Source organism: Coenobita brevimanus, chromosome 65, assembly GCF_032717465.1.
Source record: "Coenobita brevimanus isolate Jiangsu-jjx chromosome 65, ASM3271746v2, whole genome shotgun sequence".
NCBI lineage: Eukaryota > Metazoa > Arthropoda > Malacostraca > Decapoda > Coenobitidae > Coenobita > Coenobita brevimanus.
Window position 1 is genome coordinate 31,575,522 of NC_137018.1, and position 16,840 is coordinate 31,592,361.

The following is a 16,840-nucleotide window of genomic DNA, read 5'->3' on the forward strand; positions in this document are numbered from 1 at the left end:
TTTTTCTTATGACTGTACACTCTAGCACAGGCTCGAGCCCCATCTCGACCTGGACCCATGATCTATGCCGGCAGAACCCCCGTCATGCCTCCCCCCAGAAGTCAGCCACTAGGTAGCAGGGCCAAAGTTTTCTGGCTGCATGCCCTTACTGGTGCCAACCCCTGTAACATAGTGGGATACGTTGTGTGAAATGTAAAGTACATGTGGTGTAGTGCATAAGATAGTTAGAGGAAATGTTTGGGAGAGTATGCTGATAATAAAGACTCCGAGAGAGAGCATTATTACTGGCTACCAAATGAGGCATCTGACTGGAAGAGTGAAGGTTTAGAGGCAGCAGATCCAGTGTTGGGCCCTTGGCTGCTGACTGATGCTGCTACTGTGAGCAGGGTAACAGGAGAGATGAAAGTGGGGAAGGCAGCACGTGTGTCTGGGTTGACTGCTGAAATGCTGACGGCCTTATGAGATATAGGAGTAGGGTTAATAACTGATTTGATAAATAAGGTTATATTTATGAATGTGTTGTCCCAGATGACTGGCTGAAGAGTGTGACTAAAAATGTGTACATGGGGAAGAGTAATGCCCTGGAAAGAAGAAATTATCGGTACAAAACTTTTAGATCAGAAAATGAAGGTAATGGAGAGGGTTCTAGAAGGTATGATTAGAGAAAGAGTGTAATACTGATGAGATGTAGTTTGGGTTTATGCCACGCAAAGGGAGATGCCTTATTCATTGTTCAACCGCTTCAAGAAAAATATATAGGAAAGAAAAGGGATCTGTACTATGTTTCTGTTGATTTGGAGAAGGCCTTTGATGGAGTCCCTAGGGAGATGGAGACATGGGCAATGAGAAAGCTTGGGATCAAGGAGTGGCTGTTTGGAATGGTTATGGCTATGTATGTTGGTGCTCACACCCATATGGGAGTGAATGGTGAGTTGAATGATGATTTCTCCGTGAATGTTGGTGTGCATCTGGGGCCAGTCTGCAGCCAATTACTGTTTATCATAGTGCTTGAAGCCCTCCCATGACATAAGAATTAGACTCCCGTGGGACGTGGGAGCTGTTGCATTTTTTTTTTTTTTTAATGCAAGAAAGAAGGAACCAAAGGCCAGGAGCCCACAAACTGTTCCTAAAAAAAAGAAAGAGAGAGAGAGAGAGAGAGAGAGAGAGAGAAATTCAAGATCCATTCATTTCAACCTGCCTGGACACACTACATTTGAAAGACTGGAGATCATAGGAAGTAGGAAATACAGACAGAGGGAGACAGTTCCAGAGATGACCTGTTGCATAAATGAAGGACTGGGAGTAATGGTTAACTCTTGCATTAGAGAGTTGGACAGAAAAGGAATGAGAGTTTGTTGCAAGACGGGTGCTATGCACCTGTCGTAGAGGTGGAGGGATGCAAGCAGACAGTTCAGAGGAGAAGTGACCATTGAAGTAGCGACAGAAAAGAGATAAAGATGCAACAGTGCGACGAAGAGGCAGAAGTTGAAGGGAGCCAGTAAGAGAAGGAGAGTTAATGAAATGAAAAGCCTTTGACTCCATCCTATTGAGAAGAGCTGTATGTGGGGAGCCTCCCCACACATGAAAGTTGTACTCTATCAGGGGGAATAAAACTCATGTATAAAGTCAACAATTGTGCAGGGGTAAATAAGGAACGAAGTCGGCTTAGCACATCTAATCTCTTGGAAGCAGATTTCACAAGAGATGCAATATGATCTTTCCAAGATAAGTCCTGAGAGAATGAAACCCCAAGCATGTTCCAGGAAGATGCAGGATTGAGCTGGATATTATCAAACATTAGTGGGTACTCCTGTGGAAGATTGTGTCGGGTTGACAGGTGTAAAAACTGAGTTTTTGATGCATTAAAAACAAGATTATTTTTACCCCAGTCAGAGATATGAGCCAAGTCAAACATTAGGTGTGCCATAGCCTCATTCCTTGTTTGTTGAAGCACCTGCTGAGATGGACGTTGCAAGAACTGGATGGAAAGATGAAGGATGGAATCATCAGCGTATAAGTGGATAGGGTTAGATGTACAGCTTAGAAAGTCATTGATGAATAAGAGGAAGAGAGTTGGTGATAAGACAGAGCCTTGAGGAACATCACTGCTGACAGATCTAGAAGAACAATGGCCGTTTACAATAGCAGCTATAGAACGACCAGAAAGGAAGCTATAGATGAAGGCACTGATAGAAGGATAGCTAAGAGAGCAGTTTGGAAATTAAAGATTTATGCCAGAGTCGATCAAAAGTCTTTGAGATATCAAGTGCAATGGCAAAGCTTTCGCCAAAGTCCCGAAAGGAGGATGACCAGGAGTCTGAAAGGTAGGTGAGATCGCCAGTGGAGCATCCCTGATGGAATCCATCTTAATGATCAGAAAGAAGGTTGTGATAGGAAAGATGCTTTAAAATTTTTCTAAGAACAGATTCGAAAACTTTTAAGACACAGAATGTAAAAGCAATTGGACAATAGTTGCAAGGTTGGGAATGGTCACCCTTCTTTGGGACTGGCTGAATGGAAGCAAACTTCCAGCAAGAAGGAAAGGTACAAGTTGAAAGACAAAGGCGAAAGAGTTTACCTAAGTAGGGTTTAAGCACAGAAGCACAGTTCTTGAGGACAACAGGACGGACTCCATCAGACCCATATGACTTGTTAGTATTAAGGCCAGTGATAGCAGAAAATACATCAGGTGAAGAAATTTTAATGTCAGCCATGTTGAAGTCAGAGGGGGGAACTGATGGAGGAACAGCACTGGAATCGTCTAAGGTGGAATTGGAGGAGAAAGTCTGAGTGAGGAGATCTGCTGTATCAGTAGAAGAAATAGCTACAGAGCCATCAGAGTAGAAAAGAGGAGGGAAGGATGATGAGGTAAAGTTGTTAGAAAGGTTTTTGGCAAGGTGCCAGAAGGAACGGGAAGAATTCGAGTTAAGAGAGTTGAGAGCATTTACTACGGATGAAATTATTTTTAGCAGAGCGAAGAACAGACTTAGCACAATTCTGGACAGAAACATAAATGAGATGTGATACAGGGATGGGTTGGCTCTGGTACTTTTTATAGGCCCTCTCCTTGTTGCGAACTGCATTAAAACAAGCGTGATTAAACCAAGGCCGATGATCTGGTGTTCACTGCAAAGAATGAAAGGGAGGCAGAGGAAAGATTTAAGAAGTGGAGATATGGTGCAGGACACAAGAGCTTGACAGTAAATGCAGGTAAAATGAAAGAAAAGCATTTGGGAATCGAATGCTAATCGTTCGCCAGAATATGCTGTTGGCCAAGATTTTCGCCATATCTTGATACCCTGAAGGTTACATGTTGATAGCTCACACCGTTCAAGAGATATAATGGTGCTAAAGGCAGGTGATAAAAACTAGTTGACCTGTGGCAGTCATTTTGATGACCTTGACCCCGAGTGCCCATTTTCAAAATCATCCAAGATTTTGGCCATATCTTGTTACCCTGAAGGTTCCATGTTGATAGCTCAAGCCGTTCATGAGATATAATGGTGCTAAAGACGGGCAATAAAAACAAGTTGACCTTTGGCAGCCATTTTGGTGACCCTGACCTTGACACCAAGTGCCCATTTTCAAACTCAGACAAGATTTTGCCATATCTTGATTCCCTGAAGGTTTCATGTTCATAGCTCCAGCTGTTCATGAGACATAATGCGTGCGTGCGTGTGCACGCATGCACACACACACACACACACAGAGGCAAGCAAAAATATTACTGCTCTGCCTTGTAATGGCAGGTGATAACAAAGGTGATGGTGTGTTGGGTTGGTGACAGTACTGACACAGAAGAGGATGAGTGGCCATGTGCAGTTTGCCACAAGAGTGGAGGAAGTACAGTAGTTCCATGTTGTGCAGTGTTTGTGATAAGTGGGTGCATAACAGATGTAGTGGTATTAGAGGAAGATTGCAGATAATGCTGATTTCACGTGTGTCGTGGGTGCACGTGGAGATTGTAAAGCATGATAGGATTGTTCTTGCTGGTGAGTCTCTTGGGTGTATAGAAGAGTTTTGTTATTTGGGAGACATGTTATGTGCTGAAGGTGGAGCCGGAGCTAGCTCTGTGGATAGGGTGAACAGTGGTTAGAAGTAGTTCAGGGAGTTGTTGCCTTTCCTGACACTGAGTGGGCTCTCCATCATTGCTATGGGATCTTTGTATGCAGCATGTGTTAGGAGTGTAATGCTGTATGGTAGTGAGACCTGGGCAATGAAGGAAGGGGATATTCGCAGGATCAAGCATTCAGAAATGACAATGATTATGTGGATGTGCAGTGCGTCCTTGAGTGCAAGGCCTGGGGGGGGCTAGGTTTACAATGGAAAAGGTAAGAGGAAGGATGGGACTGGACTGTATTGGTGTCGTGATGGAGAGAGGTAGGTTGAGGTGGTCTGGGCATATAGAGAGAATGATGGAGGACAATTGGGTGCAGAAAGTGAGAAATGTGAAAGGTTGGGATAGGGCTGCTAGAGGCAGACTGAAAGAGACCTAGGACGAGGTCAAAGAGTGTGACCTCAGCAATAAGGGACTGCACAGGGAGGCTGCCAGAGATCAAGCAGCATGGAAAGCCATTATTAGGTGTCTAAAGACAATGAATGCAAGCATGTTGGAGTCTTTATAAATGAAACAAAACAAAATGAAGGCACTACGGTACATGTGGGTGACTGAATGATGAGTGAATAAGTGTATGGCCTGCTTCAGTATGCACTCTTTTGATAATTCTACTTTTTTACATTCTAGTTCCTGCTTCTGGATCCTATTTACTTTACTAATTAATGGGAAATAATAACGATATGTAAAACTTACTCTGAATGGAAGCTGGTTAAACATATGGAGATAAGCTTGGTACTGCGAGATTTAGTATTCCTCCTCCTCTTTGGCTTCGGCACTCCATCAAACCTGAATTCTTCCGTAGACCTTCTGGGGCGAGGAAGAGGGGTGATGGTGCCCTCTTCAAACACACTGTCTTCTGAACTAAACATCTCTGATCCAGATGGTGCACTTGATTTCTTTGACTGCTTAACAGACTGCTTTTGTTGCTTTCTTTTTATACTTTCTTGTGTAATTGTAACATCTGTCTGTTTGTCTTCACAACTAGTACTCTGCACAGTATCTTCAACTGTGGAGGCACTGTAGTTGCTTTTGCTCTTCAATTTTGACAAGCTTGTGCGTGGGAGAGGGATGCAATTACTGATATCCTTCTGGTCTCGTATTGCCTTGCGCTGAGTTCTGCTGTCAACCACCTGGAGTTCTGTATAGGCCCCAGCATACCGTTTCTCCTCCCTCTTGGGTGTGACAGGTACAACTAATTCCTGTGATGGTTCCAGAAAATCTACACTAAGCAGCTTATGCCGCCGAGCCTGAGAGCATGTCATTTCAGCTGATTCTGGCATACAAGGAAGTGAATTTCTCATGGAGTGTCTTCTAGTTTGCCTTCTGTTTGCTGCTTTTCCTTTTATTACTCTCCGACTGTTCAGTAGTTCGTCACTACCGCTAATATACCTTTTCAGAGGAGGGACATCCATATTAGATACTGATAAATTTGTTTCATTTTGAGCACTAACAGAATTTTTTTTCTGGCACTGCACATCAGATGGCTGTTTGAGAATTTTACTCATTTCTACATGAGCTGACTTTTTCCGTATACCAACAGAACTACCGGTACCACTCAAATCACGATTTTCCATCAATCTTTCTACTCCACTCCTTTTACATATTTGTCCTTTTCTCCTACAGCTCTCATTTAACTGATTACTAGTACCTGAATCAGACACTCTTACACCATCTTCTTTGAACACCAGATCCTGTAATTCATCTGATTTCTTTTTCTCTGGGTCTTTTCTTTTATCAAAAAAATCATGCCTCTTGCTTTCTCCCCCCCTACCATTTCTAGTAGTGCCTGGCTTGGATGGGATGGTATCCAGTCGTACAGGAAGGTCCAAACTATCAATGGTGAATCTTGAGTCAGTGTCTGAACTTATCCTCAAACTGGCCATTACTTCACTGCTATCCAAGCTCTGGTCTGAGGCACACTGTTCCTCATCCCTTAAATTACAGACTCTTTCAGTAATCTGGCATTCCATGTTTTCAATCCCACCATTAACCATATCTATCCGATTTAGCTCTGGATTGCTGGAAGACAAAGTCTCCCGTAAACTAGAGGGTGGATTTTTTCTTCCTGCTGAAACCACTCTGCAATTTCTTGGCTCACTTTCAGCTTTAGGTGAAAAAAATCTGGAATAAAAAAAGCGGGAACATATAATTACCTTGCCATATGTGATTATCTAACAGTCTTAGTAATATGGTATATATAATTATTGAGGATTTTTCTATCTTTTGTTGCTTCAGTTATAACAAACAATTTACTGTATTTCTATCTTTCTGCATAATTTTTTAGCACAATGATTGACAATCACACTTTCTACTCAATACCTGCGGTCCAGGCAGCAACACAACTCATGATACACAAAATGAGAACAAAGTTTATACTTACTTAAATCTCCACTTCATGTAATAAATGGGGAAATATAGTTCAGACTGTAATGCTGTATTCCAGAGGTTCTTAACCCCTGGGCTATGACCAAGAATTGGGTGGTCAAGTCATCTGAATGGATCACCGAAGGTATATATCATCATCACTAATCATCATCATCATCACCATCACCATCATCAATGTTCTAATACATTAGACATTAGTAGTGCATGGATGTCTTATAAAGCTTAAAACAGGAAATGAGATGGAAATATAATATGGTAAGGAAAAACTAACCACAGGCAAACAATATTTTACATAGAAGTGATTGATGTGTTTGGCTAAACTTGCTGATATTTTTCCTGAAATGAAAGGCCTGAACACTTCAGTGCAAGCCTTGGATAACTACCATGAGTGTGAAATGTGGCTACAAACTTAGTAACCAGCCGCATCATCGTCACTCTCAGGCAGGGAAGAGTCAGCCATATATAGGTACACAGAGTCCAAGTCCAAGCTGAAACTCTCCCATTGTTACAGCAACCAATGAATCATGAGGAAAAAAAAATATGCAAAAACACTTGTGCAAAACATTCCACAAGAACCATTATCTTTAGGCTACTGTGTCTAAGAAAATCCAAAAATCTTCCAAAGTCCCCCTTCAGCCCATCCTGAAAAATCTTCCTCCACCACATTTCACTCAATTTTAACACATTTTATTAAGTTCTTGTCATTGTAGTGCTATATACAGTAAAAGTCCCCCAATTCGGCCACGAATAATCCAAAAGTCCCAATACTCCGAATCTGTCAAGGTGAAATTTTTCGGATTATTCTAGGCTTTATCTAAGGACTTATTTGGCTTGGACTTGCTCTTGGACTTGGATGTACCTGCCTGCAAATATTCATCTACACTTCTATGCATTGCCAGTAAGTAAAACAATAACCCAGATCATTTTTAGTGCTCTAGTGGACACTTGTGCTGGGAGGGGGTTGGTGATAGCCAATACCCTCTTCAGGCACAAAATGATCCACAGGTATACCGGTACTTGGCGAGTGATGAGAAGGATGGATGGTGAACTGAATGAAAGGAAGGCAATGACTGATTATGTGTGTGTGGATGAAAGGATATGAAGATGTGTAATAGATGCAAAAGCATATAGAGGTTGGAGGAGAGGACATTTCTGAACACCACAAAGTGGTGTTCAGAATCAAGGTTCAAGTAAAATGGAGAAATAGAAGAAGGGAAGGATGGGAGGAAGGATATATGCAAGGAGAGTGGAAAGGTTACAAGAGGATGACAAAAAGGCAGAATATAAGAGAGAAGTAGAGGAAAGATTGGGTAAATATGAATTGGAGCAGATGGAGGACGTGGAAGGTTTGTGCAAGATATTCACAGAAGAAATATGTGCAACATGTGAGGTGGTGTGTGGGGTGAAGAGAAGACAAAATGGGGTGCAAGGAACGGCATGGTAGAATGAAGATGTGAGACAGGCTGTGGCACAGAAGAAAAAAACATATAATGAATGGATGAGAAATGGGGGCGTGGAAGAAGTTGAGAGACGGATGAGAGAGTTATATGTAGAAAGGAAGAAAGAGGTGAAAAGATTAGTAAGGGAGAGTAAGAAGACAGGGGATGAGGAATATGGAAGGAATTTGAGTGTAAAGTGGAGGGAACGTAAGAAAATGTTCTGGTATGAGGTAAAGTGAGTCAGACAGGGTGGCAATGAAGTTTGTAGGGGGGTGAAAGATAAAAATGGTAGATTACTAGTTGAGAAGGGAGAAGAAGTGAGCAGATGGAGAGAACACTTTAATGAATTGCTGAACATAGAGAATGAAATTAATGCAAGTCTAAGTGGCTAGGGAATGGCTGGGAGAAGGAGGGAGGTGAGAAGAGAGGAAGAAATCAATAGGATGGAAGTTGTTGAAGCGATGAAGAAAGTTAAAATGGGGAAAGCCCCAGGAATTGATGGAGTGTGTAGTGAAATGCTGAAGCATGGGGGAGAGATAGTAGTAGAATGGATGTAGAAGATGTGCAGATTGGCCTGGGAGGAAGGCAGAGTCCCAAAGGATTGGAAGTCTGGTATAATTATTCCCTTGCACAAAGGGAAGGGGGAAAAAGAAGGGTGTGGTAATCATGTGTCTTCTTAGTGTAATAGGAAAAGTATATGGTAGGATACTTATTAACAGAGTTAGGGAAATAACAGAGGAATTAGTTGGAGAAGAACAGGGAGGCTTTAGGAAGGGAAGAGGTTGTGTAGATCAGATATTCATACAAAGATCTTCAGTGGAAAACTTTCTAGAGAAGGTAAAAAAGTCGTATGCAGCCTTCATGGATTTGGAGAAAGCATATGACAGGATGGATAGATAAGGACTGTGGAAAGTATTAAGAATATATGGAGTAGATGGGAAGTTGTCGAATGCTATGAAGAGTATGTATGAGTGTGCTAAGGCTGCACTGCATGTGGATAGTGAACTGAGTGAACTTTTCTATTTGAAGGTTGGGTTGAAACAGGGATGTGTCATGTCTCTATGGTTGTTCAATTTGTATATGGATGGGGTCATAAAAGAGATACAAGCCAGGGCAGTGGATGTTGGAGTGGCCCTAATGAGAGAGGACAGTGTTTATAAACTCCCTGTACTGTTGTTTGCATATGATACTGTGTTGTTAAGTGAAGATGAAGGAGAGCTGCAATGCTTGGTGGAAGAGTTTGGGAAAGTGTGTAAGAAACAGAATCTAAAGGTGAATGTAAGGAAGAGTAAAGTTATGGTCTTCGAGAGAGGTGAAGTCAGTGAATGTACAGTGAGGCTGGATGATGAGGAAATGGAAAATGTGAATACGTTTAAGTACTTGGATGGTGTGATGAGTAAGGATGTAAGTTTTGGGGGTGAAGTGCTTGAAAGGGTACAACAAGGAAGAAAGGTTGCTGGTTCCTTGAAGGCAGTGATAAGAAAAGGCAAGTAAGCATGGAAGTGAAAAAGTTACTATATGACAGTATTGTGATACCAACCCTAATGTATGGAAGTGAAGGCTGGCCCTTTTTGGAGGGACACAAGTCAAGAATGAAAGCACTGGAAATGAGTTACTTGAGAGGAGCCTGTGGAGTCACGTGGAGAGACAGACCGACAAATGAGGATGTGAAGGAGCATTGTGGTGTGGATGTGGATGTGATGGGAAGCGTTAGGAGAAACACACTGAGGTGGTTTGGCCATGTGGAGAGGATGGAGAGTGAGAGACTGACGAGAAGAGTGTATGTGAGTGAGGTGGAGGGGGAAGAGAGGGAGGGGAAGGCCAAGGATGAGATGGAGGGATGGAGTGGAAAGGTATATGAGAGAGGGGGGTGTGAATTGGGAGCAGGGCAGTGAAATGGCGGGGGACAGGGTGACGTGGAGGCGATTTGTCTGTGGCCACCCCGTATAAGGGATTAAGGTGTTTGGCAATAGATAGATAGAGATTTTGTGTTTATTTAATTATTATAATTATTATGTACACTTACGACCACTAATTTCTGCTCAGGGGTGCCCCATTCGTACCCCTATATACCCAGGAAAAACAGGAGGGGAGGGGGATGAAAAGAGCTCCACCCACCTTCTACCCCAGCTCCTAACTCTTGCACATACCCCTACCCCACCCAACCTCCCACTCGTCATTCTTAACTGGCAGTTACATCTCAAGCTAACCTCATACTTTACACTTGTGGTAATTTTACTAACACATAAACAAAACATAGGAGGAAAAGAGGAAGAAGTGGCTAGCAGTTACAGAGCAGGGGTTCAACTGAAATAAGAACTGAATATATTAAGGGCAAGAAGCACGTAAAGAGACTGGAGAAGAGGAAAAAGGAGGAGGTAAATGATGATCTAGGAAGAAAAATGAAAGCAAACTACTCTGAAAATGGGAAGATACTCTGGACTGGGGTGCGGAAAAGTAGAAGTGAAAAAGTAAAAAAAGTGAAGGTGTGAAGGATATACGTGGTAGATTATTAACCTATAGGGATGAAGAAAGGACCAGCTGGAAAGAATATTTTGAAAGCCTAATAAATGGGAACAGAGAGAACAGAGCCACTGTAAACATGATTGGTTTGGGGGGGTGTGCAGAGAAGAAATGCAGTGTCAGGAAACGTGACACTCGCACAGGCGAAAAATGCTGTTAAGTAGCTGAAAATGGGAAAGCAGCTGGGGCTGATGAGGTGTATGCAGAGATGATTAAGTGTAGTGGAGAGCGCAGAATGAAGTGCTTGATGGAGATATGCAAGATGGCATAGATGAGTGAAATTGTGCCAGCAGAGTGGAAAACGGCTGTGATTGTACCACTACAAAAATAAAGGTGTGTGAAGTGAGTGCAAGACTTATCGTAGCATAAGTTTACTGAGTGTGGTAGGGAGGGTATATGAAAGAATTATTACAGAAAAAGTAAGAGAGATATCAGAAGTCCTAGTGAGTGGTGAACAGGGTGGCTTTAGGAGTGGCAGAGGGTGTTTGGACCAAATATCTGCAGTGAGACAGTTAGTGGAGAAGGCTTATGAGAAGGACTAGGCTGTAAGATGTTTATGGCATTCATGGATCTGGAAAAAGCATTGGACAAAGTACATGGAGAAGGATTGTGGAAGGTTTTGTGCATGTACAGTGTAGATGGTAAGCTGCTAGGTGCTGTCAAGAGTTTTTATGATGGTAGTGAAGCATGTGTAAGAGATAATGGACATCTAAGTGAATGGTTCATGACTGGTGTGGGAGTGTGACAAGGTTGTGTGATGTCCCAGTGGTTTCAATATATACATGGATGGGGTGATGAGAGAAGTAAAAACACGAGCAATGGAGAGGGGGATGGCATTGGTAATGAATGGTGATGGACAGAATATCTCAAATTTGTTGTATGCTGATGATGCAGTACTACTTCCAAATACCAGACAAGAACATGGTAAACTAGTGCAGAGTTTTGTTGATGTCTGTGAGCGTTGTGCATCGAGAGTAAATGCAGAAATGAGTAAAGTGATGGTTACTGACAGACAAGGTGAATCCCACTGTGATGTTACAGTGAATGGAGACTGGAATTGGTGAGAGAGTCCAAATACCTAGGTACAGTAACAGAAAAGAGAGGAAAATGTGCAAAACAAGTGGAAAGTACAGTGACACAAGGAAGGAAAGTAGCTGGTGCAATGAAGGCCATGATAAGAAATAATCTTGAATGTTGCAGCTGGATGAGGCTTACATGAAGGAGTGTTAGTGCCAACTTTAACACATGGATGTGAGACTATGGTGTAGCATGAAAATGAAAAGTCAAGACAGCAGTGGAGATGGGACTGCTAAGGAATGTATGTGGAGTACAGAGAATGGATAGAATACAAAATAATGTTGTTCATGAAAGATGTGGAGTGAGGAAGTCTGTGGACACCAGAATCAAAGGGAGTGTATTGAGATGGTATGGTCATGTTGAGAGAATGGATAACAATCGACTGGTGAAAAAGGTATATCTGTGCGAATTTGAAGAAGGGAGGAGGTAAGGTAGGCCAAGGAGAAGATGGAGGAATATGGTGGAAGAGTGTGTGAGGAAAAGAGGTTTGGATGCTGGTGAGGCTAGGGGACTGACAAGAGACTGAGCTGGCTGGATGAATATTGTGAGGAGACGCGCATGATCAGAGATTTGGCACCCTTTTTTAACACAACAGCATACGGACTGACTGTATTGGATACGTTTATATGAAGCTACAGAACGTGGTGAATGTTTCTGGGGTATCAGATAAAGCCAGGATTACAGGGGCTTGAATGGTGAACGAATGGAAGCGTGGCCCATTGATTAGGCAAATTTAAGCTGTCTGGACGTTGCTGCTCCTCACCCTGTTCGTCCAGATGATGATGATGATGATCAAAAATATGATATGTAAAAAGTATATAATTATGAACAGGATGCAACACGAAATTAATGCATGATAACATTGAGAGTAAAACAAAAATGTTAACAACAGCCATCCCAGGCCTCATGCACTGGGTGCTTCTCTCTCTCTCTCTTTCTCTTTGTGTGTGTGTGTGTGTGTGTGTGTGTGTGTGTGTGTGTATTTATCTATTTATATTTACCTATTTGTAGTATACAGGAATTGAGCAATGCTTGTGTTGTCCTGTCTCCATATCCACATTTATCAAGTCTACCTTTACACACATGAATGTTTTTCTCATGCACCACCTCTTCGTCTAAATCGTTCCAAATATTTAAGTACTGTATTTACATAATATACCTAATTGTGATATACACGGAATGTACTATGCTTGTGGGTTTCCGTCGCTGTTCCTCAATAAGTCAAATTTAGCTTTAAACTCGTTTAAGTTTTTAGACTGGACGATCTCTTTGTCCAGGCTATTCCATAAGTCTATACTTCTGTAAGGAAAGCTATATTTCTTGATATCCTTCAAGCAGCTTGACTTTTTCAATTTCATTCCGTGTCCTCTTGTTGCTCTCGTATCCCACACAAACAGATCTTCTTTGTCAATTTTATCTACTCCCACCATGGTCCTGAACACTGCAATCATGTCTCCCCTCTTTCTCCTTTCCTCTAACGAAGGCAAATCCAGCTTTTCCAGCCTCTCTCTGTATGACAGATCTGCCAGACTGAGGACCATCTTGGTTGCTGTTCTTTGTATTCTCTCAATCTTGTTTATATCTTTCTTTTTGTGCGGGGACCACACTACCGCTGCATATTCTAACCTGGGGCGGATCATGGCCACTATCAATTTTTTCATCATCTCCTCATCCATATAATGAAATGCTACTCTTATGTTAGTCAAGAGTTTATAAGTCTCTCCAACTATCTTGTTAATGTGCTTTTCTGGTGACAAACTATCTTGGACCAGCACTCCCAAATCTTTCTCTTCTCTCCTTTTTGTGATTAATTCATTACCCAACAAATAATTCAGTGATGGCCTCCTGGTACTTTTACCCATTTCCAATATTTTACATTTCTTTACATTAAATTTCATTTCCCACGTCCGGCTCCAATTGTGTATCCTATCCAAATCCTCCTGCAGTATTTTACAATCCTCCTCAACCTCTACCTTCCTCAAGATCTTTACATCATCTGCAAACAGACTTGCATAACTGTTCACTCCATCTACCATATCATTTACGTAAATCAGGAACATTACTGGCGCCAACACCGAGCCTTGAGGGACTCCACTTGTTACTTCCCTCCATTCAGACATCCTATCCTTTATTACTGTCCTCATTTGTCTGTCTCTCAAAAAGTCTCTCATCCATTCCAGAAGTTTCCCCTTCAGTCCTCCTATATATTCTAGTTTCCACATTAGTCTCTTATGAGGTACCTTGTCAAAGGCCTTCTCTAAGTCTAAGTACACACAATCCACCCAACCATCTCTCTCCTGTACCACGTCAATCGCTCTTGAGTAAAAGCTCAACAAGTTAGAAATACATGACCTTCCACTTCTGAATCCAAACTGACATTCAGCCAAAATATTCATCTCTTCCAGATATTTTATCGTGTGTGTGTGTGTGTGTGTGTGTGTGTGTGTGTGTGTGTGTGTGTGTGTGTGTGTGTGTGTGTGTGTGTGTGTGTGTGTGGGTTCTTACCTAATTGTATCTTTACAGGAATGAGTCAAGCTCATACTGTCTCGTTTCTTAAACCATATTTATCGTATATATCCTTAAAACTGTGAATTGTTTTGGCACACACTATTTCATTCGGTAGTGCATTCCACTGATCAATTGCTCTATTTGGGAAACTAAATTTCCTTACGTCTTTATTACCTCTCTTCTTATGCAGTTTTTTGCGGTGTCCTCTTGCTGATGTTTCCCCATAGGTTAAGTAATCATTTATGTCTATTTTCTCCTTCCCTGATATGCATTTATATAGCATAATCATGTCACCTCTTTTACTTCTCTCCTGTAGTGTTGGTAGATTCAGTTTATTTAGTCTTTCTTCGTAGCTTAGATCCCTTAAGCTTGGTACCCATCTTGTAGCGGCCCTTTGAACTTTTTCAATCTTGTCTGTGTTTTTTGAGATGAGGACTCCAGACTACTGATGCATACTCCAGGGTTGGTCTGATGAATGATGTTATTATCCTTCTTAGCATGTCTTCATTTATGTATGTAAATGCTATTCTCATATTTCCAAGCAGTATATACATGTTCCATACCTTCTCACTGATGTGGTCTGCTGGAGATAGTCTGCTATTGATAATCGCACCTATGTCCTTCTCTCTTTCTGATGTGTGTAGGGTTTTATTTCCTAACGTATAATCCCAATTAGGTCTTTTTCCACTTTTACCAAACTTGATTACATGACACTTGTCCACACTGAATTCCATTTGCCATGTACAGTATTACTCCAGTCATGAAGTTTATTTAATTCTTCTTGTAGCTCTTTACAAGAGTCTATGTTAGTAATTCTCTTTTGTATTTTTGCATCATCTGCAAACATATTTAAATAGCTTTCATTTCCAGTGTTACTGTCTATATCATTTATATACACTAAAAACATGATTGGTGCCAGCACTGAGCCCTGTGGTACTCCACTAGTCACTTCTTTCCATGATGAGTAATTTCCCCTCAGTACTGTTCTCATTTCTCTTCTTATGAGAAAATCTTGCATCCAACAATACAGTTTGCCTAGAATTCCTCCTTAATGGTACAGTTTCCATAAACGTCTTTGGTATGGTACTATGTCAAATGCTTTCTTGAAATCTAAATAGATACTGTCCATCCATCCTTCTCTTTCCTGTAATGTGTCTGTTACTCTGTCATAGTAGCTCAACAGATTAGTAACACATGATTTTCCTTTTCTGAAGCCAAACTGTCTTTCTATTATACTGTGTTTTTCTACATGATTTACCCAAGCTTTTCTTATAAGCTTTTCTAATACCTTACTTACAAACACTGGTTAGTGATACTGGTTGGTAGTTGAGTGGATTTTGTCTATTCCCTTTCTTGAATAAGGGAACAATATTTGCTTTCTTCCAAATATCAGGTAGTTTACCTTGACTCAAGGATTTCTTGAAAATTAAAAATAATGGTTTACTTAACTCCTTTGCACATTCACGTAGTACACAACATGAAATTTCATCAGGACCATTTGCTTTACCTTTGTCTAATTTACTTAGCTCCTCCTGTATTACTTTTTCTGATGTTTGTATATCTGGTAGTATGTGTGGGCATGCATGTTCCACATAATCCCTCTCAAAATTTTTTTCCTCTATAAAAACTGATTGGAATTTCTTGTTTAGTGCTTCACAAATATCCTTCTCTTGTGTATAGGTGATTCCCTCGTCCATAATGGATTGTATTTTCTTTTACTTTAATTTTGCTTCTGATGTAGCTGTAAAATTGCTTCAGTTGATCACTACTTTTATTTATGATATCCTCCTCAAACTGGTTTTGGGCTTCCCTCCTTATTCTTGTATAATCGTTTCTTGCCTGTTTGTAGTTATTATATGCTCTTTCACTATTGTGTCTTCTGTATCTATTCCACAACAAATCTCTTTTTTCTTTTGATTTTTTACATTCTGTATTGAACCATTTCTTTATTTTCTTTTCTGCTTTTTTGTGCTTTGGGATGTACTTGTGGACTCCTATTTCATAAAGTTCCCAGAATTTTTTATATATAGCATTTAAATCTTGTCCTCTAAGCCCCTTTCCCCAATCATTTTCTAAGAAGTACTTCTGTAGGTCACGATAGTTTCCCTTTTTATAGTTCAGGCTATTTTTGTAACTTTCATTGCTGTTAACTATGTCATATGCTATCCTAACATTGCAATTTAGTACTGCGTGGTCGCTCTTGCCGAATGGAGGGTGGTATATTAAATTGTCAATATTGTTTTCTTGCCTAATAAATATGAGATCTAACATTGAGGGTACATCGAGTCCTCTTTTTCTGGTGCTTTCCCTTACATATTGCGTTAGGAAAAACTCTTGCATGAGATCCAGGAGCTTTTGGTCCCAACAGCTTTCTTGGCTTATTATATCTAGAGTATTCCAATTTATATTTGTATTAAAATCTCCAGTTAGTATAATTCTTTCCAATTTCTCTTCCATTTTATGCAGTAATGATCTTAAATTCTGAATTGTATTCTCCGCCAGGTCCTCATACTCGTCTCTGTCCCATGTGTTTGACTTGGGTGGCATATACAAATTGGCTACAATTACTTTCCCTTCAGTTGTATTGATCTCTACTGCAATGAGTTCCACTTGTGAGGGTATATCTAGTTCTATTTCTTTGACTTTTAGATTTTTCTTAGTAAATATTATAATTCCTCCTCCTTTTTTTAAGTTCTTATCTCTTCTCCATATATTATATTCCTCTAAGTTTAGGATGACATTTGATAGCCTTGGTGTTAATTTTGTTTCAGTTAGGCATATTATATGTGGT

At 40.9% G+C, this 16,840-nt stretch overlaps 1 protein-coding gene across 1 annotated transcript in view; it reads right to left on the reverse strand.

Moving 5' to 3' along the window:
• The window catches only part of MCPH1 (Microcephalin), a 189,200-nt gene that overhangs the window by 77,362 nt on the left and 94,998 nt on the right, over window positions 1-16,840 (reverse strand). The window contains exon 7 of the mRNA XM_080276467.1: window positions 4,811-6,049. Within this exon, the coding sequence (XP_080132593.1) occupies window positions 4,811-6,049 (1,239 nt within the window). The remainder of the gene's footprint in view (window positions 1-4,810; window positions 6,050-16,840) is intronic.